General features: G+C 44.2%; 1 protein-coding gene across 7 annotated transcripts in view; it reads right to left on the reverse strand.

Annotated features, from left to right (window-relative positions):
* Positions 1-27883, reverse strand: part of LOC118231892 (collagen alpha-1(XXV) chain) — a 196528-nt gene that overhangs the window by 11467 nt on the left and 157178 nt on the right. For 6 of the 7 annotated variants that reach the window (XM_035426244.1, XM_035426241.1, XM_035426246.1 and 3 more), the window contains exons 13-31: positions 27750-27794; positions 17468-17500; positions 17102-17137; positions 13055-13099; positions 11001-11063; positions 10284-10352; positions 8264-8308; positions 7428-7472; positions 7003-7080; positions 6071-6094; positions 4948-4992; positions 4818-4862; positions 4540-4620; positions 3925-3987; positions 3327-3377; positions 2474-2500; positions 1596-1676; positions 1125-1160; positions 335-388 (exon numbers count right to left, since the gene is read on the reverse strand). In XM_035426244.1, coding sequence (XP_035282135.1) covers positions 335-388; positions 1125-1160; positions 1596-1676; positions 2474-2500; positions 3327-3377; positions 3925-3987; positions 4540-4620; positions 4818-4862; positions 4948-4992; positions 6071-6094; positions 7003-7080; positions 7428-7472; positions 8264-8308; positions 10284-10352; positions 11001-11063; positions 13055-13099; positions 17102-17137; positions 17468-17500; positions 27750-27794 — 966 coding nt within the window. The remainder of the gene's footprint in view (positions 1-334; positions 389-1124; positions 1161-1595; positions 1677-2473; positions 2501-3326; positions 3378-3924; positions 3988-4539; positions 4621-4817; positions 4863-4947; positions 4993-6070; positions 6095-7002; positions 7081-7427; positions 7473-8263; positions 8309-10283; positions 10353-11000; positions 11064-13054; positions 13100-17101; positions 17138-17467; positions 17501-27749; positions 27795-27883) is intronic. The other variant, XM_035426243.1, reaches the window with a different exon arrangement.

A 27883-nucleotide genomic window follows, 5' to 3' on the forward strand; every position in this document is an offset into this window, starting at 1 on the left:
TTAGTACAGACACTGGTGTGGAAAGCAGCAGTTAGTACAGGCACAGAGGTATGGAAAGCAGCAGTTAGTACAGGCACAGAGGTATGGAGTTCTTAGTACGCACACAGGCATGGAAAGCTGCAGGTAGTACAGACACACAAGTGTGGAATGCTGCAGTTAGTACAGACACACAGGTGTGGAATGCTAAAGTTAGTACAGACAAACAGGTGTGGAATGCTAAAATTAGTACAGACACACAGATGTGGAATGCTGCAGTTATTACACACACACAGGTATGGAAAGCTGCCCTCAGTACAAACGCATAGGTGTAGCAGGACGGCTACGATGGACTTACTATGTCACCTTTGGGTCCGGCTGGGCCAGCTGGACCTGCAGGTCCATCCATTCCCTGCAGAGGGGGGGACACGTTGGGTTAGCACAACAGAACTCTACACCACACACAGGAGTGCAGACATTACAGCGAAACTAAGCAGCCAGAACCTCGGCCTGCCCCACGAAGACAGGCCACTCCCCCTTCCGCTAACCCGGTTACAGAGGGAGGAAGCAGAGGCACTCTGCTCCACTGATGCGGGAGATCCAAGTTGCATTCACTTCTCTGGAGATGCTCAAAAGATGCTCTAACTTGGATTCTCTGAACAGATTTAGATTTCTCTGTGCAGCTGAAGGTAGCACTGTAAACAGACTATGGCAGTCCCACAAGACTCTCAATGGAATGTACAGACACGTACACAAACGTAACACACTTTAACACACAATTCACAGTTAATGTATGAGTGAGGGTTAATACTGTGTTAATTAATTTCACACCGGTAAACAAACAAGAGACCAGGGTCCAGAGGCAGTGCCTGGGATATCATGATTGCATTTATGAATGAATTAATTTATTTTCCCCCTCTGAATTATTAAACTTTTACGAAAAAAAGAAAAGAACTAGTTAAATCGTCAAGTGCATCTTTGCAACTCCTTCTGGAATAAGTTCTGAGGATGAGTTTACACGCCCCCCCCAAAGAGAGTGGGGCGGGGTGGGAGGGTGGAGCAGATATGCACCAACAGGAAGCAGAAAGTGCACGGTGAGGTTGGGGGTGGGGCATGTGCAGTAAGGCTAGGGGGGGTGTGAAACTCACCCTAATTCCAGGCTTGCCGTCCAAGCCAGACGCCCCCTGCATGGTTACGGAGGTATGGGTTAGATGTACAGGGGATTAGTTCATGGTGGAACACACTGAAACAGTCGCTACTGACACTACTGACAAAGTTACTGACAGAGCAACCACACACAGGGAAGAACCGGCTGACCCACTACTGTAAAGGACACACGCAGACACGCACATGTACACACACGCACATGCACTGGTATGGCTGACTGGTAAGGGGGGGAGATTAAAAAAAAGAGAGTTGGACAGAAAGAGAGGTGAATAGAGATGGGGAGATGGGGGAGAAACAGACAGGGAATGAAAGGGAGGGAGGCATAGAGAGAGAAAAAGAGAGAGGAGAGACATAGGGAGGATGACAGAAAGGGAGATGGAGACAGAGAGAAAGCAAGAGAGAGATGACTTGTCTTGGGTGGTGGATTACCCAGGATGCCCTGCTGTACTTACAGGGAGGCCCAGGGGCCCTCGATCGCCCTTGTGGCCAGGCTCCCCTCGAACCCCTTTTAGACCATTCAGCCCTGATTCTCCCTATAGAGAGAGAGAGACAGAGAGAGAGCACGAGAGAGAGAGAGATGCATCAGGGCCAGCTACACAAGCAGTTGGGTAAAAGACCAATGTGAACACAATGTCAATATACGGTGAGCTGCGGGACTTCAGTCTCAATTACCTAAAACCTTTCCATGAAAATAGGTAGGACTTTAGAGCCACTTAAAAAATTTTTAAATCCATTTATATTGCCAGATATTATTGAAATAGGATATAGGACGGAGTGTAGGTAAGGAACTGGGCCCGAAAGGTCGCAGGTTCGATTCCCGGGTAAGGACACTGCCGTTGTACCCTTGAGCAAGGTACTTAACCGAAATTGCTTCAGTATATATCCAGCTGTATAAATGGATACAATGTAAAAAATTGTGTAAGTCGCTCTGGATAAGAGTGTCTGCTAAATGCCTGTAATTAAATAATTTTGGTTAAACACCTTGCTCAAGAATTCAATGACCGTGCCTCTGAATAGGAATCGAACGTACAAAATCGGAGTTGCAAACCCAGTTCCATAACAACTGCAGCTGTCCAGATTAGATCAATAATCTCCAGATAGCCTCAAGACCACTGGAAGCCAGAGCACACTTCATTTGTGGTGTATACTTCATCAGAGTACACACTTATTATGGATTATGGAATATAAGTCTGTCTATCATTAAAAATGTACAGCTATGCTGCTGGGCCAACAGTTTATGGACATGTGGACATATGCATGCATGATTATTCACAGCGGTGGTGTAAAAGTGAATAACTCTTAAATCACATTATCATGGAGAGAGGCTTACCTTAGGACCTGGAAAACCATGGGGTCCCTGCAAAACACATACAGAAAAAAAAATTGTTTCTTCTGGTTAAAAAAATTACTTCTCCAACCTCCCCCCCCGACGCAAACAGCCAAAGGACAAGAAGTAAATGGGTTTCATAAGGGGATAGGGCATGCAAGAAAACAGGGTGATTAAGAAACCTGGTGGCCCCTTTCTCTGAGCAACACTCAAGGTCACACCCGCTATGAAACTGGCTGGGAAAATTTAAGGCTGATTTACAGCTCTGTGAACACTTGCATACCTCCACCATCTGGTTACGCAAGATTCTCCATAAAATAACACCAACAATCAGCATGCTCCTGCTCAATGAGACTCTTTGAACAACAGGGAAAAATAGCAAATATGCAACAAATACAAAACTAATCTACTGTTCTTTTATTCCCCTTAATTGAGAATATTTTTTCCTAAATCACTGCTGTGTCATAGATACAAAGCTGTATCTGGTTACTGGTTGATCCCCAAAAAATGATTCATAAATAAATCACATAGCAGTAATTTCATAAATTCTGATCATAGTTTTACTGTAACATAAAAACTGGGCTTGCATAATAGTGTACAGTAGGAGTGCACACATTTTGTCTGAATGCAGGTGGTGCAGCAGTAACTCTAGAGGTGTTGTTGAAAGCTACCTGTTATTTTTAGACACTCAATTTGACAGAATTCCCTCGAGCTTAACTAGACCAAGGGAATTCTGGGCAAATTAAGTCTCGAATAACTGGGAGTTTTCAACAAGTTTGCTCCCAATTGGGAAAAGAAGAAAACAAGGTAAAATATCAGGCTGGAGCAGAGGACAGGCCAGCGCTGAAGTACTCACCATGGGCCCTGGGGGGCCGTGGGGGCCGGGAGATCCAGGGGGGCCGATGATCTGCATGGGTGAAAAACAGTGAGTCACATGACCCCTATGATCACCAGAATCATGATCACCTGGAGCTGGTGTACCCTACTGCATGGCATAGGGAGATCACGGCAGTGCTGCAATGCGCCTCTGACCTCCGTACACAGGGGGCAGTCCTCATCAGGATGAGCAGTGTCACTACTGTGTTTGCTCAACGCGGTAGGTTTCTGTGGTTTGAGGCACTGGATGGTGGTAGGGCGAATGCTGGGTAAGTCTGCTGCAGGTGTAAGTCAGTCAGCCAACCGCAGGAAATTTACTTCACTGTGGTTGAAATTTGAGTGGGGAATGCACACTGTGTGTGTGTGTCTGTGTGTGTGTGCATGCATGTGTGCGAGATGTGAACTTAACTATCAGATACTCAACTGTGTCTCTGAACCCACAGGAACATTCCATGATATTGGACTCAAAAAAACAGGTGTGGACAAGCTATTGGTATTACTGTATGAGGTGCCATGGGGGGGGGGGGGGGTAACATAGGGCTCCCCCCATCGCAGAGGGGAGTTTTGGCTGTACTCACCGAAGGTCCCTGAGACCCAGGCAGTCCTGTGTCCCCTTTATCGCCCTTCAGCCCGTTAACGCCCTGAAAAGCAGCAGTACTGGTACTGAGCACCACACTTAGACAACATAATAAATAATATAATCAACATCAGAAATTACTGTAACAGTGTTGTCCCCTTTTTTCTCTCAGCCATTTATCTAACATACTTATTCCTGGTCAGGGTAACGAGGGGGGGCTGCAGCCTATCCCAGCATGCATTGTGGCCAAAGGCAAGAATACACTCTTGGCATTCTTGACACTGGATAGGTCACCAATCCACCACAGGGCATACACAGCATTCACTCACAGACTCATGCCAAAAGGCAATTTAGAGTCTCCAATTAACCTAACCATGTCTTTGGACCATCACGATACCTACATGGACATGCGGAGAACATCAAAGTCTACACAAGCTACCGCCTGATTTTTCCAATTTATTTGTAAACCTTTCGAGTTTGGGTATTACCTCTCCTGGACAGCTCCAACAAATAAATAATGAGAGGAACGGGACTAGCAGGAAGATATTCAACACATGGGTTAATCAGGACAGAATGTAAATGGAACTCCAGGGCAGATTTGAGTAGAGCAGCTTACAGGCAGACCAGGCAATCCCAGACTCCCCTTCTCTCCGGAAAAACCAGGGACCCCTGCATCTCCTTTAGAGCCCTTCAGACCCTGCGCAGAGGACAAGGTCAAGGTCAAGTGGGTTGTATACCACTGCTTCAGTCCACGCGCCAGCATGGGGGATCAATTCCATTAAAACACCCATAATGTTCAATGAGGCCTTTTCAAGGAAATGATAGAATTTCAATGAATTTCTTGAATCAAGCGAAGCCAGATGAAATGGAATTGACCAAATCTCTGCTACTCACCCTCTCCCCGTCCAGGCCTGGGAGACCAGGTGCCCCGCGCTCCCCCTGAAACAAGAGGCACGGTTTTGAGAGCATCGCTTGAGAACAGCAGCTGACCAGCCAGCTCTCTCAGAAGGTAAAGGTGACTCACCTTCAGTCCTGGTGGTCCAAGAGGTCCGGGTGGCCCTGGAGGACCCTGTAAACAGTGAGAGAAACATCCTGCTGATGGAATTCCTCATAAACCTGTTTCCAAAAATCTCCCACACACATACAGATACACACAGAATCACACACACACGTTTACACACACACACACACACACACACACACATACATAAACATGCAACCGCACATGCACAAAAACGTGCACATACACACACACACCAGAAGCTCATACAAACTCTGTCCCTCTTTCTCTCACAAACACACACACAACGATAAACAAACATACACGCATGTACACAAACATGCATGCATGCACAAACAGGTACACGCAAACAAGCAGACGTGTGTGTGCATAGACACACACACACTCGCACACACACGCAGGTGTTATGGAAAAGCTGGGGAGGATGCGACATATCAATAGCAGGATTTGAAAAGAACAAGGTTCAGAGTCACAATAACAATGTCACCTTGGGACTGATCCTTGTCCTCTGTGCCCAGACTACAGTGCCCTTTGTCATTATAGGCTGACATCTCAAATTCAGTTTCAGTACCAAAACTGCTCCTGTCATTGTTTGGAAGGAGTATTTCTGATGTGAATGCACATCAGCGATTCTTCCATCTGGTCCAAGCTCTAAAATGTAAATGTGGACAGGTGTGTGTCTACGCCATAAGAATGACACACACCTCTAGCTCATTACCAAAGATCTTCAATAATCAATGGACCCCTTCACAGTTATTAAAGGGCAGGCTAATTTTACTTTCAAAAATGCTTGCCACTGCAATCACCCCAACCAATGAAATGCATGATACCATATGTAACACAATGTATCACCGAGATACATTTCCTTGATGGAGAAAAACAACATATCAGATTGAGTCTGGGACCCCTGTCATTAGCAGCAAGTCACAGAGACACACACATCAGAACTGAGCTAGAACGTAACATTACTTCCACGAGGCTGAGATTTCATGAAATCGATGCGATGCTTTTTCTATTTAAAGGGGAGAACATTACATGTTAGGTGGGGAAAAGCGCTGGGATCCATGCTGGTCAAAGGGGCAGAACTCGTAAAAAAAAAAAACAAACAGGTTTGGGGGCGAATTACCGTCACTGTAAATGTGGTAATCTTCTGTTGGCAGCCGAAAGAGTAAAAGAGATCAACGGTTACACACGGAGGAAATCTGCGCGGCAGCATGCTGCGTGCATCAACACCGCTCACCTCTGAACTCGCTAAGGCAAAATGACCTCTATTAAACTGCTGACGGGACCTCTGTCTGTTGACCTTTGACCTCTGTTACCAGACTGACTAACAGCAGTTCTCATTGGTTCTCAGCCAACAGCCAAATGCGGGAAAGCTGTGACTCAGTTGTCATCAGATGTCCAAATAAAAACATGTATACCACTTATAAGCTTCTCTGTCTTCCTGTACTTCACTGTGTCGTGATGAGAGAAACCTCAGTTCAGAACAAACAGCTCTTTGCTCATAATGCCACGTTTAACTGACAGAAAGTACACATTAGCAGACAGTATAAATACATTATGCATTATGCTAAAACACTACGCTAATGCGACACACTATGAAAATGTACTGATTACATTACATAACACTGAACATCTTTTAAATAATTAAAACATGTCTTGTAAGATTATACCGTACAGTTAAATGATCTGTAATAATTATTACTTAATTATCATAATTGGGTACTGTAAGTCAGTGATAAAGGGTAAGAATTAAAAATGGAAATATTTATATAGCACAGGTATGTATCTGTAAATGAAGCCTGGGAAATTGACTTGGGAGAGTGTGATTTGTTTGGTTTATTGTCCATCCATATTCCCAATTTTGTAATTGCCTATGTCCTCATAATGGATAAGGTGGGGACACAGAAAGGGGAAAACTGATCCTAGATCAGCTGTGCTACCAAGACCTGGCCCATGTGAAGGGACAGCAGTGCCTGAAGGCTCGACTCAGGAAGTGAGCAGCAGTGCCGGAGGCTGTTTCTGAGTCACGTCCCCAGGAGTTGTGTGACCTCTGACCTGCAGGGCCTCCTGGATGTTTCCGTTGTAGTCGATGATCTCGGTCGCCCCCTGGTCACCCTTCAGTCCGGGGGGGCCCTGCAGGGAAGGCACACCGCTGTGAGGGGAGATGACTGGAGGAGAGCTTGTGTGAACAGAGCACAAAGATCAAAGCTACTGCTGACAGACAGAAAATAGATCAATGGTGATGTCACCAATGAACTAATGAGCTGGAAACATGTACAGTGCAAATGTAATTAGGGTTAAAGTTCAGAATTATCCGGTTCACATTGGGTTTGGGCCTATTCACATTGCAATTCAGTCACATATTTAGAAGCACATTTACAGCACACGAGCACAATGTGAGGTGGGTTTGGAAAAATAATATACTGCAATAATGCACTGATGCAATAATACAGTGATGTCACAATGCAGTGAACACTTACTCTCAGCCCCAAGAATCCTCGTTCCCCTTTCTCCCCCGTTTCGCCCTGAAACACATGAGTGACATCATCACAAGGCACCCCGATGCATCAGGCAGACACACATCAGTCTCCAGGTGTTTTTTCTACAGTCTCCAGCAGGGAGCTGTGGGGAATGCCAAGACAGCCACACACAAATAATATCTAATGAGCCTAAAAATATCTACAGAGAGAGAGAGAGAGAGAGAGAGAGAAAGGGAGGGAGAGGGAGAGGGAGAGAGAGAGAGAGAAAGAGAAAGAGAAAGAGAAAGAGAGAGAGTGAGTGAGTGAGTGAGAGAGAGAGAGAGAGAGATATGAGCATCTCTCCTTTCAGTTTGGTCAAGGTCGTGCTGAAGACCTGTGCACGGCAGACAGCCATATCTATATAACAGCCCTATAAACACTGGGGACCCACAAGATCAGTCAGGAGATCATATTTGCCTCTCCTGACATGGGAGGTCACTTCCTGTACAAATTATGACACCAGTCATCGCCTTATAGTTCTTTGCAGCTTTCATTGCTCCTGCACCGCTTTAAAACACTTACCGGCAGAGTGAATTTCTGTGTTATCCATGTCATTTTACGCTTAATATAAGACAGCAATTAATCCTGCCCACAAATTTAAAAAGCGAAATCAATCCTGTATCCAAGCTTACGAATAAAAAAAAATCTAATCCTGCGCACACATTTAAGAAGCTCATGTTTGGGAAAATTAACCAGGAAATGGGCACTCTTAATGCAGTGCTTCCAGAAAAGGTGCAGTTTGCATTACCCTGGTGAACCCAGTAACCCCTGGTAACTGCAGGGCATCAGACACTGACCTTTACTCCTTTGTAACCAGGGGTTCCAGGCTCCCCTTGTGTTCCCTGGCAACGGCGAGAAGGGGTAGCCACAGAACAAGAGAGAGGAAAAGACGAGAAGGGGAAGAGAAGAAATGAGAAAAGCACAAGAGCTTGTAATTTATTATTACTTGTGACTAGTGGGTGGTATGCTGACAATGTGGAGATGTAGACCTGCATGTAGTCGCTATTTCTGATTTATCTGAATGATGCTAATTTATTCTTTTTTTGCTATGAAAGATCAAAGGACAGAGAATATGTCTGCAGTAGGCAGTGTTTAGCCTCCAGGCTACACTAATGTTCCGTTCAGTTCTGTGCCATTCCATGATGTGTCACATCACCGTATAACAGAGAGAGAACAGAGTAGCATTATGGCTCACACCCCAATGAGACAAAGCCTGTTGGCGTTCATTCTCTGAGATGTTTTAGCGTGCCTTTCTTTTTAAATTGCCTCAGCTATCCAACAGCTCATTTGTGAAGTAAATATTTACAGTGCTGTGACAGCGATGTCATAGCATTCATTTTATGAGAACAGTGGCTAGAGCCAACAGCATACTCCTGGTTGAATCATTGAGAAGTTATGAACAGCTGTTTATTTTAACTCCGCCTCCTTTGGTGTGTCTGTCATTTTAATTGGAGGGGAGAGACTCCCTGGGGCTCCCTGATAGGATGTGAAAGGAGCCCTGGGCTCTGTGGGGTCCTGTCTATGTTTAGACTGGGACACAAGCCACCTGTAAAATCAATCCCCCTGCATAAACAAAGACAGCCGTATAAAGGTCTGCTTCACAAATGCCAGGCTGTCTTTACAGCAAGACAAAAACACTCTCTGGCTACTAGAGATGCACAGAGCATAGTATTAAACTATATTATTATTATTATTATTATTATTATTATTATTATTGAAAATTGTACAGTATTCTTTTGTGTTCCCTGATGCAGAATGACATCACATTGTTCTAGTATGTTATTGTTCTGGAATGCTGAATGATATAATATAGTTCTGGACAGTTCAGCTATTGTTCTGGAATGCTGGCATCACAATCGCTCTCTGAAAGGCAGTGAAATTCACACTTAATGAATACTTTTGCTTTCGTGGTGTGCTTTCACACACAGCTTGTGAGTTGGTTGAGAAGGCTGCTGATGGGGAGAGTAGCAGGCTGAGAGAGAGACTACAGCAGGGAAAGTAGAAGCCTTGAGATCCCCCACTGGCTCCATCATTACTGATGAGGTGCCAAATCAATCACCGCCCTTTCTGGCATTATGCGATTTTCTGCAGAGTACAGTCTTTCAACCTCAATACATTACACAATGGAGTAACACTGCAATGGGAGCTCATTGTGCACACAAAGTAGGTTTAAACTCCACATACAGAGGACACAGTGATCCACAAACAGTAGCAGTGAGGGGCAGTTCCTAAACCAGGGACTAGGACCTGCTACCTTTTCTGTTTCGCCCAAATATCAGACCCAACTGAAAGCAATACATGCCAAACATGATGAGGTCATCCCTGCTGTGTAACCAAGGAAAATACCAGATGGTTGCAGGTTTCAGTCCCAGGTTGGGAGCTGCTGTTCTACTTACAAAGTTTCTTAAAACTGAGCTGCTTCAGCAGTACTGTGTTAGTCTGATGTGTGGGAAACTAAAAGCTGTCCAAACTGCCACAACTAATAATTCCTATTTTTTAGCACTTGCGCTTCACAGAAATTATGTCAGTTTGGTATGTGCTATAAATCTAAATGCCACTAGGGGGCAGCATTACTCTCTGATGGAGAACATGTGACAGAAGGAGCTGTTGAATGTTCAGAGGTGCTGTACACGGAAGATCCCAGGAGTGGTTGAGAAAGATAATATCTGTTTTTTACGTTTTTGTTAGATGCTTTTTTGAGAGGAAACCACCCCCTTGCAAAGCGTTGCAGTGTTTGATTACGGATCTCTCCCTGCTTGGGTGTCTATCGCCCGTGGCTCCCAAGGCAGAAGGCGCTAAGCGGCAGGAGGATCTGACCTTCTGTCCCACAGGCCCCATCAGCCCTCGCTCTCCTTTCCCTGGCGGCCCCATCTCCCCGCGCTCGCCCTGCCGAAAGAGACAGGAGGTCAGAGGAATGATGACGAACAAGTTGCAGGCCGCTCCCCCACCTTCAAACATAATGGCCCCTCCCATACACAAGCCCCTCCCCCATCCTGGCCCCTCATGCACCCAGGTTCCTCCTCCTACATCTTGGCCCCTCCCATACCCAGAGTCCTCTTATACCTTGGCACCTCCTACATTTTGGCCCCTTTCACACCCAGGCTCCTCCCAAATGTTGACCCCTCCCACCCCCCATATCCAGACTAGTGTGATACCAGCTCGACAGAGCAAGCAAACCATTACGCTTCCACCAAGATCAATCAGCAAGCCCTGCAATGTGTTTTTGTATGCATGTTTGTTGTGTTTGTGTGTGTGTGTGTGTGTGTGTGTGTGGGTATACATAAGCATCTGTGGGTGTGTAATTGCATGTTTTATTTGTGTAGGCATAAGTGTGCATAAGTGTGTGTGTGTGTGTGTGTGTGTGTGTGAATGTTATGAGGGGCGAACTGGAGTCTCTGTGACTCCAGCGGCCCTGTTGCTTTGTCACAGATCACAGTGAGAGTGTAGCACAGATAGCCTGGAAAGAGACCCACAGCACAGACAGGACAGGGAACCTCAGACAGAAACGCAAAAATCCCATGGAAGAAGCCCTACCTTGGTTCCTGGGAGCCCTGGCAATCCTGGCTCTCCCTGGGGGCCTAGAAATCCAGGTTCACCCTAAAACGAGACGTTTAGTCCAACTTGAATCAAGAGACACAAAAGAACCCACTCTCCTCTCTCACACCTCTGTCACAGCACTAACCCAATCTGGACTAAATGTCCCAACCTACTCCCCTTGTGGCCATTTTTGAGTATTGCACTGACATTTTCATTGTTTCATTCTTTTTCCAGTCTCTCAGATGATTCCAGTTTCTAAGGTGGCAATACTTTTAGAAGAACGGGAAAGGAAACTCCTTTAAGCCACAAAGGGATCCTAGTGTTCTCGGACTGAGCAGGACAGATTTGTGTCAGTAAGGCACGCTTTAATCACCGCTCATCGCATAGCTGGTCTCAAAACTGAAGACTCTAACAGGAGCTTATGGTGGCCTTCTGAATGCTTGCTTAATTGTGTTTGGTGAGGTCTGCTATGTTCTTGGTCTGTGAAGCAGCGACTTTATGATTTCAGCTGACTGAACGTTGTGGGCTTGTGGTTTAACTGCAGGGACACATCGTAGAAAAAGTGCTTTTTCACATCCAAGAACTGACATGTAGGACCAGCAGATGCCCAACAATGTTACTGTCATTAGAAAAGATCTCATTGGCCAGACTTGTACTTTCACAGTGTTACTTAAAAAAGCTAACTAACTGGCTGAACACTTGCAACTTGACCAGACTGTATCCACACTATAAAAGATTAAATTCCTAGGCACAACGGTGAAATCAAGACGCACATACACACACACGCAAACATGCATGCACGCACACACACACGAACACGCACGCACACACGCACGCACACACGCACGCACGCACGCATGCGCACACACACACACACACACAGAAGGAGGAGAGAGACGCTGCCTCTCAAGTGCTGGTGACCGCAAGGAATTTGCACCAGACTTCAGTTGAGTGATACCATGTGAGCGCCAGATTAGTTCAGTATTATGGGAGTCCAAATGCATTGTGGTCTTTAAAATAAAAACCAGGGTTATGAAACACAAAGCATTCTTTTATTATTATTATTTTTTTTACAAGGCCAACAGGTTGCAAGCGAGCAGAAGGAGCAGAGAAACAAACCAAACGGCAGCAGCGCTATCTCATGCCTGTTAGAAACAGCAGCGCAGGTGAGCACCTCGTGAACACAGCATCGCACACTTGCGTGAATGTGTTTAGCCAAGCGATAAAACTGATAAAGAGCCTAAGGGATCAAAATGCTGCCCGTTTCACTCAATAGGGGCACGTATTACGGAGTTTATGAGTTTTCAGAGCTTCATTTTCTGTTTAGCAAAGTGTTAACCTCCATGTTGTTTAATGAGCGGGAAAATGCACACAACAGCTGTTCCTAAATCCTATTGGATTTTCCACATTTATCCAGAAAGTCCTATTCTTTCAAAAGATACATGGATCTGTAATACTGTTCACATCCAGACTTGAGCCATTTGACACCAACCAGCAGAAAAGAGAGACCCCGCTCTCTCCCAAAACGCAGGCCATCGAGCCACCATGTCCTCTCCCTCTACCCATGAGCCCTTTGCAACACTGGCTCAGGTAAGGGTCAGTTATGGCGCCCATTCCCATCACAGCTAACAGCACCTGGACCTGTCACATCTAACGACCAGCTGATGCACTGCCTCAGAGAAGCTCTGGGGAGCTGTGCCTGCTCTGGGGAAGGAGTAACGTGGGGGCAGGAGAGGAAGAAAGGCAAGGGAGAAGGAGAGATGGAGGGAGAGCAAGATGGAGATATCAGGGAGAGAGCAGAGATGGAGAGAGAGAGGATGGGAGAGATGGAGAGAAGGAAAGATGGGGAAAGGGGGAAAGATGGACGGAGGGAAGGGAAGAGAGAGATTAGAGGAAGGGGGGGGGGGGGAGAGACAGGCAAGAACAGATGTCGAGAGACAGAGAAGAAATGGAGAAGTGAGAGACAGAAGAGATAGAGGGAGGCTGAGCATGGGGGGGGGGGGGGGGGGGTAATGGAGAGGGGAAGGGGGTAAAGACACAGTCATGTTTACCTTTATCCCGGGAAGTCCAGGCAGCCCTGGAAGTCCTGGCTCTCCCTACACAAGAAAAGCACCACAGAGGGACATATTACCAGGATGCTCTAGAGCAGGGATCTCAAACTCCAGTCCTGGAGAGGTCAAATTGCAGGGAGTTTAGAGCAGGGATCTCAAACTCCAGTCCTGGAGAGGTCAAATTGCAGGGAGTTTAGAGCAGGGATCTCAAACTCCAGTCCTGGAGAGGTCAAATTGCAGGGAGTTTAGAGCAGGGATCTCAAACTCCAGTCCTGGAGAGGTCAAATTGCAGGGAGTTTAGAGCAGGGATCTCAAACTCCAGTCCTGGAGAGGTCAAATTGCAGGGACTTTTAGAGCAGGGATCTCAAACTCCAGTCCTGGAGAGGTCAAATTGCAGGGAGTTTTAGAGCAGGGATCTCAAACTCCAGTCCTGGAGAGGTCAAATTGCAGGGAGTTTTAGAGCAGGGATCTCAAACTCCAGTCCTGGAGAGGTCAAATTGCAGGGAGTTTTAGAGCAGGGATCTCAAACTCTAGTCCTGGATAATTAGTCCCTCCATTTTCAGGGATACTAAAATAGGGATAGCACATTGGTGTCCCTTTTCCCATAGAAACCAGAAAGGAGCTCTCCACCAATCACTTTGTTACAGCAAACAGAGCAAAGTCAGTGGTTTTTGGTGGATTACTTTTCCTATGCTCCATTAAACATTATAGGGCTCCAATAAAGTATTCACCAGTCACTAATGTACCCTGTGATAGGTGGATGTCTTCTCTGGTTTCTATGTGAAAGTATCCACATGCCTTCTTCTCAAGATCCAAGCTGGCGCACGAAGCTACACTCGCTCATCATCAGAACCGGACAGGGGGAAGGTGCCCTAACCAAAGGGTGACACGCACTCCCCAAATATAAACAGGGGGACTCAGCACCTCCTAAAATGGAAACCAGCAGAACGACGTTAGGGTCTGTACCCAGAGCTTACATGGAATGTGTTTCATTGGAATATTCACTGAACTGGAGGTACCTTCCCTTGCTATTGTTCTAGGATGAAGTTTAGTTGTGCAGCTGCGATGGTGACGGTAATCGTGATAACGATGATGAAAAACAAACACAAACATTCATTAAATAATGACCAAGATGCTGTGAAGCTGTTATAAGCAGTGATGGTGTTTGCATGTTTTTTTAATAAGCATTTTAAAAAAGGTTAGGCAGTCATTAATAAAAAAAACTAAGTAGCAGTAGGGTGAGTGCAGTATGCATTATGAAGCATGAAGAATGATTTGGTATTTCAGAACATCATAATAATAATGCTTTTACAGCTGTGGCCTCTGCCGAGGTGCTGTACTTAATGTACTAACAATAAGACTCTATTTTAGCACAGACAAATGACCTTCTGACTCCACAGTCTGGAGGAAACTGAATTGGATTTCAGTTTTCAGAATGAGAACATGTGAACTCTAAAACCCGAGTACTTTTATTTAATTTTTTAAAATAAAAAAAAAATTAAACTGACAAAGACAAGAGAAGACAAAGTAATACCACACACAATGGAATCTCTTAAAAAGGAATGGGTGAATGACTCTTACATCATTATCTGAGAGTTAGGGGGAGAAAAAAACAAAATTACTATAAAAGATTAAATATAAATAAATAAATGGAGCTAAACAGCCATTTCTGAGTGCATTTGATATTCCTGAGATTCTACCAGCATTTTAGAGAGCACAGAGTCAAACTCTGAACTGCAATGAACTAAGCCTATCGCAGAAATCAAAAAGATTGGCTTCTGGAAAGCAAAGCTGGCTGAAACCGTACGCTAAATTAACAAATAACTTGGAGGATGATAGCTCTTTAATGGGATTCAGGAAAAACCAACAAACAAAAAAGAAAATAGTATGAGACAAAATATGGAACGACAGACCAGTGGTGCAATACCCTTATCCTTTAACCATTTAAAGAGTAGGTATTAATGCCAAATTCTGCTCTCAATTATGATATGGATCCATTTTGTTCTAGCATTTTGGTTAAAGCCATGAGTTATAGCTGGAAACTGCACACATGTCTGGTAGGCTGATATTGGAGTGAACCAGCACTGTTCAGTAAATGAAGCAAGAATAATTGGTTAGAACTAAAGCGAGCATATACGCCGGTCCCTGCAGGACTGGAGTTGTGCTCCCCCTATATAAAAGGGAGAAAATGATTTTTAATGGTGTGTGGCTCTCTGGTATAAAATGTGATTACAGGAGCTTGGCTTTGGACAGTAGCCCTTCCCTAGATGCCAGAAAAAACCAATAACACTGTGAGAACGCATCACTAGCCAACCAACCTTGAACACTCACTCTTAGAACTGCTTCCAGAAAGCCTATCCATGTGAACGTTTTTAGTATGTCCAAAACAATATAGCATGCATCAAATAATCATAGTAAATTCTGTGAAATATGGTAGTATGCAAACATTGGAAACTATGCTGACATAAATATCCCAAAATGCACTAAGATAGTTCCCAACCCAAGCAACCAGACATCAACTAATAATGGTGGTTCAAGACAAAGCGGCAAAATGAAAAATGTATTACCTTTCACTATGCTTAGCAGAGATTAGTTAAAACCAATGGTTATATGCACGTTCAAGATCTTTTTTGGTTTACCTAACACAAAGTCACATCAACTAGCTAGTTTTTATTGCAATGTAAGCAGAATTACTGTTATGTGATGTAGCCTACTTTGTCAGCTAACTAGCTGCCAGATTAAATCTGTTGATAACACTGGTATCTTAGTTGAATGAGAAAGGGTTTCACGAACATATTCATTTATATAACGCTAATTTCAGGACATGGCATGATGCTTGTAGGTGCCCCTCGCATGACATCAACAGGTCTATGGCCATCATCAAGAGCACAAGAGCTGAAAGAAAGTGGCACATTTCGATGATGACGTAGTATGTCCAAAAAGCCATCATACATGATAGTATACATATATAGTATGTAGTATGTAGTATGTGAATTCTTACGCAGCCTGTGACTTAATAGGGCCCAGTGACGAACACTGCATATGACTAATCTCATCACTGGGGCTTGGGTATATAAAAATAACTTTTTTTTTTGGAGACAATTCAAGCAAGGTTAAGCAAAACCAGACAGTCTGGAAATAAAAAATCATGTTAGTAAGCTTTCCACGCTTCTGCTGTGAAGGTGTCACCACTCCCCACAGTCACTCAAAGAACCCTTATGAAAATTGAATATATTGCAATATATAATATATAATATTTTCCATTTCCATAAGAGGATCTATCACTGAGCACTTCTTTGGCTTTTGGAACCTACATAATTGGTTACATATGACCTTGACTAGTTCTGAAAAAACTTAAGTTGAAGGAAAGTATCTGGCTGGACATGCCAAGTTTTTTCTCAGACACTCCTGTAAGGTCCATCTGATTGGTCTGCACTGAGTAAATACAGCCAATAAGCTTTAAGTTTTCATATCATCATAGCTTTCTCTTCCAGTTTGGAATCCCCAGTCATATTCACCAGGTGCGCTCATCATTGCAAACGCTTACCAATTTAAGAGAGCGTAGAGACAAACATTCAATCTCCTCTGAAACGCGTGGCGTGAAGCCTCTGCTGCTTTACAGAGCGCAGTCGCCAAGTCGAGGTGGCGCAGACATGAGCTAGAGGAGGACACTTCATGTGCAGCATTAGGAAGCAGACCGCAGGTGCCTGAATGACACCTGGGGTTTGCTGTTGAGCGATGAGACATGGTCCTACATGGCTGACTCCGTGTCTCCCGGCCTGCAAGCCACGTCCGCCAAATACGCTGCTGGCCCTAGCAATGATTTCACACCATACTGAGGGGCCCGTCTGTATGCTTTTACCATATCCCAGTAGCCCCAGTTGCACCTATTTTAGAGAGATCTAAAAGCTGATATCTGTCTCTGGCTGCAGACAGATACTGTCACTGTGAACGCCGTCAGGCTCAAAATGCTGAGCTACAGTAAAGCTCCACTGAGCAGCTAGCAGGGGGTGCAACTGAAGTTCTGGTCCAGGACTGTAGCTTTACCTTATGGCCTCCTCTTCCTGGCTCGCCCGGCTCACCCTGTTGGGGGGGGGGAAGTGAGAGAGTGAGAGAGTGAAAGAGATAGAGCAAGAGAGTAAGGGAGAGAGCAATGCCGTGAGAGAGAATGACAGAAAGAAAGCACAACAAATAGTGCCAAAGGGAAGAATCAAAATGTTGTCCAGCGTTCAAAGAATTTGTTTAACCTAAACATTTTTACTCAACACTTATATGCAATTGTACTGTATATACATTTGTTCAGGTGTTATTTTGTCTTCACAAACTCCGTTTCATGATTTCAGCAACGTGGTCTGTGAAGATATAAAAACTTCTAGAAATGAGAACTTTCCAGAAACGTCCTGGGTAACCTACCTTGATGCCAGCTGCAGATGATCCTGCATCTCCCTGTCCAATAAAGAAATAACATCTTTAGGGCATCTCCTCAGCAGAACAGCACAGAACACACACTGCACCAATACCCATTTCTCTCCCAGAGCCAGATTACACAAAATCAATAACTAAGCGAATAAAAGGAAACACCTGCACAGTGATTTCATAGCAAACGTGGCGTGAACAGAAATTTAAGCCCACATCTATTGACTTCTCTGTCAGGTCAAATGATAGATGTGAGTGCACCTGTCCAGGTGTGAGGGAGAGCCACAAAGAAGCCAACCAGAACTTCTTAAATAGGCTCCATACAGGTGCTCTGGATTAACTGGGGTTCACCCCAATCACATATTTTCACACCTTGCATCTCGTCCTCTCGTCCTTTCTTTGCTCCTTACTGAAACTCCACCCAGCAGAGGACACAAGGAAAGGTTCCAATGCGAGATACGAGGATGGGGGAATCAAGGAAATGTGCATTAGGCAAATGGAAATGGTCCTTGCTCAGACACGAGTCAGTTTGAAGCCACATCCGTTACAGACAGGTGTGCAGACGTGGATCTACATGTGAATCATTTATACGTTACATGTTCCAAAAAAAGACTTCCACAAAGGCTGCACCTGCGTATGCTTGCTGAAGCATCCTCAGGGAGCACCTTCGCTCCTCCAAGAAGCATTTAACAGATTGGAATGTCCTTAAAGATGGTAGACCCCAATAAATTTTAAGGTCATGCATATATGCAGAGCATTTAAACCAGTAATAAATCAAGACAGAGAAAAGTAATTTGTACACATCCATACAGTCTAAGGAACTGATAACTGTCACTCAATGAAAAGTAGGCCTGTAACGCATGAAAATACAAGCTGTTAAGAAACTAAACTGAAGCCATCTTTCATAATGAAAGAATATAAGGCAAGCCAAAAACACACAATCATGGACGCCAAACGTGGAGCTCGGTAAATATTCTGTGTGCAACACAAAGCAGACTCTGAAACCGCGTTGTCCCGGCCAAAGAGCCGGCGGCGAGCGCGCTGACGCTGAACAAGCTCGCCCGAGCCGCGAGAAGGCCGCGCGAGACACACTCGGAGTCGCCCCGTTGCTATGGCGAAGGCGCTCCATTCCGGAATGCTCTGGAACATGTCAGATCCGTGACAGTTCGGTCAGCCGGCACCGAAAACGGGCCTCCGTTCAGCAGACCCCTGTCATCGAGCACAATGTACCTCACATGCCCCGAGCACTCCCCCCTGTACGCTGCACGCAGACAGCTTTCAGACGGACAGCCTGGCAGAGACCGGGTTTCGTGAGGATGCAAATTCAATTAATTTCAATTCGATTTGATTCGACTCAGTTTGATTTCATTTGATTCCCTTAGATTTAGTTCAATTCGATGTGACTGGATTCGATTGAATTTGACGTTACTCTATACAAAAGGGAAAATTCATTTGGACTTTCTTCTAACAACACCAGAAGGAGGCATAAAAGCATAAACGCTCAAGAAGAATGAAAGAGCTCGAAGCAGACTCCTAAAAGGACATTACGCAGCAATAACAAATAAATACAGTCAAATAGCACCGCAGATGAAACCATTTAACACCTATAAGTTTTAAACCTCAAGCAGTTAAAGTGAGGCTCTAGGGGCCTTTTTATACTGATCCATCTGTCTCATTGTCTGTGCATCACCATGATGTGGAAATGCCTTGGGCACGCAGTCAGCGGGTTCCAAAGCTTTCTGTGGAAAGTAATACTGTGGTACCACTTCACCCCCAGCTGAGAAAAAAACTGCCAAAACCACAGCAGCCTTAGATAGGAGGGATGTAAAAGAGCCTGTGATATTCAGCTAGAGGTTTAGTAATATGGGTGAATGGGGTAGAGGTCATACCTAAAAAGAGGGGCTTGTGGGGGGGAGGGGGGTCAAGGCTATAACACTCAGCCCAAAGTTTGGTTTGAGGTGGGGGGCCCATACTGCAGTACTAAAATAAAAAAGGCTCATCATGATCAAGAAAAACTGTAGCTTTCTATGGAAAGTTATACTGTGGTACAACTTTATCCCCGCTAGTAAAAACTGCCCAAACCACAGACGCTTTAGGCAGGAGGGTGAATCAGCTGTAAAAGTGCCTTTTAGGCAGACGTTTGGTGCTATGGGGGTGGGTTGTGGGGGCCATATCTGAGTCATCAATAATAGTGGCGTGTCGTTCATGAATGATTTGATCTTTTTAGTGAATGAAAGGAACTGACTCACCTCCATGTAAGGATTTGTTCCTTTGATTCAGCTCTCAGTAAGTTGTGAACTTGCCATTCGCTGAAGCTGTAGCTACTCCTATTGAACAGCTTCCACCATTGGGCTCTGCAGAAGCCATTAGCCAACGACAGCACTGATCCGCATGAGCAGGACGTGCCCTCCGAGCCTCTTCCGTCATTGTGACCAAACGCAACAGTTCCTGAACTGAAAGCGGAGGTGGAACGACTCCAGGAAGGAACTGGGTCCGGGAAGGAAGTGGGTCCACAATGAGTTCTGCACTTGTTGCCGCTCTACCACTCTCCCTCCGCCTAATGTCTTCGCATTGCAATGACAAACACTTGCCAGAGTCAAACTAAAAGCAATTGGCTTACAGCAGTCTAAATAAAATGTGAATGAGAGTATGTTTTCAGAATGCATTACCCAATGGATTCTGTACCAATAAAGCTCCTACGCTCCCTCTTCCTAATGTCTCCATATTACAGTGACAGACACAGCTTGAGTGAAATTTAAAGCAATTGGTTCACAGCATAGCCCAGCTCTGTGATATAATGTGTGAAATAAGGTAGCCTAAATAAAACATGAACGAAAGGGTATATTTTCAGTACACATTTCTAAACAGATTCTGTACCATTAAAGCAAAATATTTAATATAAATTGCCAGACACTGCAAAATAATGTGCTCTTCTCATAAAATAGTCTATTAGATTATATTGCCATAATGAACCCTTTGTTCTTTTGCAAATGATTTTGTAACTTGCGGCAACTATTTGTGAGTAAATCCTACATTAGTGAATTGCACAAAAACAGGCCCAGATAAATTTATTTTTAAATGCAGGTTAAATGTTGCAAAAACATCTTAACAAGTCACATGACTCTTGTTCTCGGTTGCGGGAGTCTGAAGGAGAGCCATGAAGGAACCAGTCAATGAATCTGTGACAAGTCCTTTTACGGAACTGAATCAAGTGATTTGTGTCCCTGAAAGGAACCATAATGCCCACCACAGAGATATTGGGGGGGGGGGGGGTTTAGGCCTATAACATTCAGCTGAAAGTTTGGGTTGTGGTGGGCAGGACCTTAAACAAATGGAATAAACTGAAATAAAATGCATTGTCCTGATCAAGTAAGACAATGCAGAACTTCGCAAACGTGCAAACATACAAAATTATTGCTGCATTGCTGCTTTCAGTCATGGCAGTAAGTGCCTTCCCATCAGGGTGGTGTTGTAACGTTCAGCAGGAGGTTATTGGGTTTGAGGGCATAAGGTGGTATTGGACAGTACCACAACCATGTGAGAGTCAGGATGGACAGGGTGGTTAGGTCTATTACAGCTGGAAATTTGGGGCATGGTGTGCCGCAGGGGGTGTTGGGGGGTAACAGAGCCATATTAAGGGGGGGGGGCGGTCAGAAGCAGCTTGCACGCCTGCTTCTGATTTTGCGGTTGCACCTCACATGTGCCCCATGCTCAGAAGCTGTGGAGGAATGTGCTCCCCGGCTTTAATGGGAGTCATTAGCATGCACAGACACAAGCCATGTTTAATTGCACCTTTCATTTCTGACGCCAATAAACTGCCTTAACGGTCACAGCTGGGATTCGGTGGACCCCACTTTCTTTTTCCCCTGTCGTTTACATTTTTATACAGATGTTTTCACAACTTGTCGCTAGCTTGTTTCGTGATTAATAAGTGCTTTCTCGCTCGGATTTCTCACCCCGTGGGAATTTACACACAAGAGGAATACATACTTCGGTTTTTCCTGACGTCAGATCTTTGTCTTCAGGTACTTTTAACTGCAGGAGGTACTGGCAGATGATTTACCATGGGAACTCTAGAGATGAGCAGATTTTGAAAGTTTCAAGTGGTCAACTTTAATGCTTCCAGCTTTTTTTTTTTTTGAGAAACATTTTTAAAATCCAATCTTCCTCAACTGGAGCGTAAAATATCCTCTCAAGTAATCGATCCATAAAATAAGTAATGCTTTCAGTGTTTCAGTAAAACCAAGCCCAGTCTTCCTAGACAGATCATATACTTTAAGTGGTAATCAGTAATCTTAATAGACTGCAATGTGTAGCAATCATATAAAAACCAGTGGGCTTATTAATCACAAGCCCCCAAAGTTTTATGCGGAACGTTGTAAATTTTTGATACTCAAGACTTGAAAGCAAAGGTGTTCCCCTGCTGGATTCTGCAAGCAGGTCACAGAACCTTTGGTAGAGACACCACGGTTTACCAGCTCATCACATCTGGACATCAATTTTCTGCCTCAAGCTACACACAAGGCTGCACTACCCGCTAACAAGTCTTGCCAAAATAAACAAACTTTCAAAATGACAGAAGCCCACTGATGTATAGTGTCATGCAGCCTGAAAGAGTGGTAGGGGATTTAGATCGTCCCGTACTGATTTTGCTTCTCTGTCGTAGCTGATGTCTTATGACCCCCAAGGCATTGCAAACCTTGACTGAGAACTGAATGAAAACTCACATTAGTGTAAGTTACACAGCTAACCACACTTAAACTGAGCCAGTGGATTAAAGACTGCTGACATTAACAGCCACCAAGCTTCAACACATGCTAAATCAATCCAGACAGTGCAGACTGACTAATTCAACTTTTTAAATTTTAAAAAACAAATCTGACACCGAGAACAGACTGAGAGATGAGATCTGTCCCACGACAGAAACAGGCTGGACACCGTAATGCATATGATGTCACCGCCAGATCTCGATGGGAACGGGACTGTTGTCATAGCGCCACCCAATCACAGGACCTGGTTTTAGGAGGGTTACAGAAAAGGGGGAGAACCTTCAGATGGTTCAGGCAGGACATCCAAAAGATGGAGGACATCTCTCAGAAGACATGCCAGGCCAGAGAGGACCAGCCTGGGAGGCATTAAAACCACGGGGCAAAGGGGGAATCTTGCACTGCAGTCTCTTAGAGGCTGACTCTCAAGCCACATGCGAGTGCCCCAGTGTGGCTGAAGGTTCGAATTCCCCGCCATGGCACCTTCTGAGCTGTGATCCTTGCTCTACCTGTTACCCCCTACTCTCCTCCCTCTACCCTGTTTTCTTTCCTACAAATGACATGGACAAAGAACACTAAGCTGGATGGATGTTCGGGAAGTGAATTTTCACCGTACCAATGTCAGCGAAGGTGCAGCCATATGGTGTTCCAGAACCGTTCTTGCAGGTTCTCCTCACCATCAGCATTACACTAGCAAACGCTGGTAAATTTAACGTTCGGAGAGACCATAGTTGTAACGCCATTTAGACTACACAGGGGCAATGCTGGTTGTTGATCTGTAGCCAGATGACTCAGGCGAGACTGTGACTTCAGCATCATGAGAGAGCAATGTAAAAAAAGAATGAGCCAAGCAAGACCAAGGTCTCAGAACCTCGGATGACTCAGTATTCCATTAAAGCCTTCATTTTCGGTACATTCTGACCCCATAAATACATCTTTCCACCTCTAAATTAGAAATGTAAGCACAGCCGGATTATCAACTGATTATTAACATCACAGCAGATTTCACACCCTGCTAAATATTTACACATCAGAGGAAAGTAATTGCTCTAAAGATGCCATGGGAACACAAGCCTGGTTAAAGAAAGAAACGAGAGCCAGCATCAGGAGACTCAGGAGAGATATCTGAAGTTTTATTGGATTCGGTTTACCTCCGGCTTTGGCTATGGGCATGCTTGTGCAATAAATTTCTCACTCTAAATGCAAAATCCTTTTATTAATAAAACGAGCACATTTTGGGGTTCAACAATGCAGTAATTTTCAGCGATCTCCTGTGTTGTGTCTCAAACTGCAGTAATTCAGGGCAGACTGTCTTTCCAATCTAACAATTTTATGCATTGTGACAGAAGGGGAGAGACAGAGAGACACAGAGAGAGACAGACAGAGAGAGAGAGAGAGAGAGCGAAAGAGAGAGAGAGAGAGAGAGATGGTACCATGACTTAATTTTGAACTGGCTACTGCAGAAGCACGCCACACGATAAGATCAGGCGGCTGGAAAACCGGCCAAAGGCTTTGACAAGATCTCTGGATGCAATTGACACCTAACTGGGGAGCAGAGGGGACAACACCCCGCTTTGCTTTCCAGACAGTTTGTCAAATGATTTCCCTTCAAATTCGCCCAACCCGGGGCACATGTCCACAGACCTTTGCCTTTTTTTCCCCTTCACGCTTTCTCACTCTGCAAACCTTGCCCTACCCTGAAGCCTGCTCTTCCATGGTTCTCACACGGATTCTGCCAGGGTGTCCCACGTGAGGCGGCCAAGCTCCCGTACATTTTAAATACTCCTTCGTAAAAAATTTGTAAAAGCCCTGAGACCAGACATTTATCTAAATCATTACTTCAATTACACAGCGGTGTCTACAATTCCATGCTATGCTGGACCTGTGTATCGCTGGATCACACACAAATGTCTCTTTCAATCAGTAAATCGCTAACCTTCGACGACACACGGTATCCACAGTCCCACGCTGACAAACGGCATGTCAGGGTTGAAAACGAGCAAATGGTAGAAAAAGCTAAAATCCTAAATTGCTTTTTTGGAACAGGTCTATTCCACATTCAGAATGCCAAATTGTGATCATAGAGACATCCTACGGGCATTCTAGGACACAGTAAATTTTGTACCCTTCCAACATCTGCTTGTATACTCTTTCCCATTCACCATCCGAGCTGCAGTTACTGTGCTAGAGGACAGGGCAGCAGCCACAGCTGACCTGTAGATGCCTCATCCACCAGAGAGGGTGCTGTTGAGGCAGGGGATACCCTACTGATTTGCTCAATCCCAAAACGACACTACCACAACTTTGATTTAGCTACATGTGTAATCTGCATGATCTTTTATGCATACTAATACCTCAACAAAAAAACACTCTCAACCTATAAAACTGCAGTCAGAAGTAATGATATCAAAATGAAGCCAAGTTATAATAAACAATATTGGCTATCTTCACTCATACAAATTAAACAAGCACGATTCCAAACCAATCCAACCCAGTGTTTCCTAAACTATTTAATGTAACTTGGCCCTCTGTTTTTTCATCTTACCATCTGAAAAGAATGTTAAGTTTGTTTTATTGTGTGGCAATCTTACTCCTTAATTACATCCACATTATCGAATAGTTATTGGAATAACAATACTTTAATCATGACTACTTTAATCAGACTACTTTTATCACATATTGTTAATGGCAGATGTAGCTGAATGTCCAATGATACAGTATTAATACTACACCATGGCATTTACCAGACACCCATACCCACAGTGACAATTTTTTTTAACCAAAAATCTTTATACAGCTGTATGTTTTTTACAGAACCAATTCAGGTTAAGCACCTTACTTAACAGCTGCACCACACCTGGGAAACAAACCCACAACCTTTGAGTTCCAACCCCTATTCCATAACCATTATACTAAATTGTTGCCACATGCACTATTAATACAGGGAAAATGTTTTTAAAGAAACAAAGACGCTTGGCTTTTATGGCCAGGCTTGACACAGTGCTAGATGTGCTCTAGACTGTAGGCGTATGTAAAATGGCCAAATGGCTCGTTCTCGTCTTAAGACATTCTTCTCTTCCTGTCAGTCAGTCTTATACATCCGATTTTTAAAAATGAAGTATTTTTAAATATATAGGGAACACAAATATATAGTGAATTAAGAACACAATAATTTAAAAGCACTTAAACCCAATCATTATTGCACATGGGGAAAAAAGTTTTTTTTTTAATAGGTTTCATCATATATTATTTTTTTAAAGGATAATAAATTGTTGTAAATGATGACTCACTTGATTGCAATATGTTTAATTATTACTTTTTATGACAGTGTTCTCCCTGCACTTTTATTATTCTTTGAGTGAGAGCATTTTTTGCCATTGTACAGGAAGTCACAAAATCCCAATCACCAAAAAGGCTTTTCACTTCCCACGATTCAACATTTTTAAATTAATCTACGTCAGCTCCTGAGATGTATAACGGTGAGGAAAAAGAACACGCAAATGGTCCTTACAATAAAGTAATGGAGTAGTAAAATAAGTATTACCTTTCTCCTTTTGTCAGGTTTCCATTAACGGAAATAGATCTTACATCTGTTTCCTGCATTACCGCGGCTGTTCTGGCGGCCATTTTCTGGCAGCGCTCTGAACAAGGTAATCTGTGCAGTGAAAACACATCAAAGCCACTCCCTGCAGACCTGCAGTTAATTGCCGAAGACGCACTGGACGCGCTCCTTTGCCGGGAGCGCCACAGATTACGCTTTTCTCCTTGGCGGTTCCGTGTCTCGTATCACCGCTAGCGTAGTGGTTAGGAAACTGGGCTCCTATCTCAGGGGTCTCCTGGGAGTTCTGAGAGTCTCCAAAATTTATGACTCGGCTCCTCCGCTCCCAGAGATAATACAAAATCTATCTCAGGTTGCTCTCACTTCGATTTTAGGGCTATATCCGGAAAATAATATTCCTCTCCTCACCTTCAGCACGCTTTTATTTTGAAATACCTCAATAAGGCTTTTGCTGGCTCGAAATGAGGCAGATGTGGTACTCCAATCGTGATCACGTGATCAAATTTACCACATCTTGTTAGTAATGTAAATAATATACATATGTATTAATATTTTTGTGGGCTTTTCAGCTTTATTGGACAGGATAGTACAGAGACACAGGAAGAATGGGGGAAGAGAGAGAGGGAGAGACGTATGACTCAAACCGCTGACGTCGTGGCTTGTAATGAGCATGTGGACAGCGCTCTACAGGCTATGCCACGTGACACTCCAGTGAATTATATTTTTTAGTGGCCAATAATGATCAGATGATAATAGTAGCCCATTCACCTTGCGACCTCTCTTTCTGAAACAAAATGGCTATTCTATGGGCCACATCTGCAAAGTTGACAGTGGTCGTGTTAACATGAAATTCTGTGTTATTTACGCAAAAAAAGAGACAAAACGCAGTAAAAAATGCACTGCGATCTGTAAATGCAGATATTTGTTTAAGGTTAAAATAGGCAATGTCCCAGACCTGAACCACAACAAAATAATCATACTTATTTGAGCCAACTGTCTTTCGGCGTCTGTGTGTTTCTTGATCATAATGTTCGGCTACACAGCAGTTGGAAGCATTGCTCCTAGGGTTTTCAATATTCGTTTGTATTCAAAAATTCATTTTGATCAGAATGGCAAAACATTATTTGTATCTTATTTTACCCCGCTAATCCTGCTGTCTCCACCCTGCTTCTGTTACAAGTGTCTATTTAAAAGGAACATCAGTTTTCACCAACATTCACAGGACAAAATTTTTTCATACTGTACATTGCATGTTTTGGTCAGTAACCGGTTTCCTTGAAAATTCTCAGGGATCAGGTCAGTAGGTTTTCAAATGTCACCAGCACCTTGGACAGTTAAATTGTTTCAAATTCGTATTTGATCCAGGTGTGATCCACAAGCTTGGATTTACAAATGGCCCACCAGGCCAAACTGAAAGGTCGCCAAGGTACCATATTACGCGGTAATGTTCAGAGGAGACGGAGGTCTCCGGGTCTCATGTAACCTCTTTGTGGAGACTGAAATTTAGTTGATCTGGATGGACCAAGAGCAAGAAACCTTGCACAGGAGGTTGGGCTAAACCCAGGCCTTCTGTCCCAGTAACCGGAGAAACAGCCAGCCCTTCCCCTTGTGAAAACACAGGTAGAGCCCAAGATGTCCCCACGATAAACCCTCTGTCTCCTATTATTAACCTAACGAGGTGGAGCCCGGCTGGGGAAAGAGAGCAGATAACCAATCAAAACCGGTGCGGTGCGCCAGACGAGCTCTGCTGCCGCTTGAACTCGGTTTAACCGTAGGTTCATGGCAGGTTTTTTCACCAGGTTCACGTTTGCATTTGCCCAGGTGGCCAAGATTAAGCAAAGCCACTCCCGGACCAATTGCCTGGTTACCCGTACAACACGGTTTCAGGATCCAGAAGAGGAGTAAAATAATTACTTTTAATTCGCAATTGGTCACTATGAACAAAACGCCTTACCTTCTGACCAACTTCACCCTTCTGGCCATCATCTCCCATGTCACCCTGTGAGAGAGAATATTTTCATTTTAACATTCCATAAGTCTGATCACCTCGTCAAACAGAGTGAAGCACTCAACACCCCTATATGCCCT

The sequence above is a fragment of the Anguilla anguilla genome, chromosome 7, assembly GCF_013347855.1.
Source record: "Anguilla anguilla isolate fAngAng1 chromosome 7, fAngAng1.pri, whole genome shotgun sequence".
In the NCBI taxonomy this organism is placed as follows: Eukaryota; Metazoa; Chordata; class Actinopteri; order Anguilliformes; family Anguillidae; genus Anguilla; species Anguilla anguilla.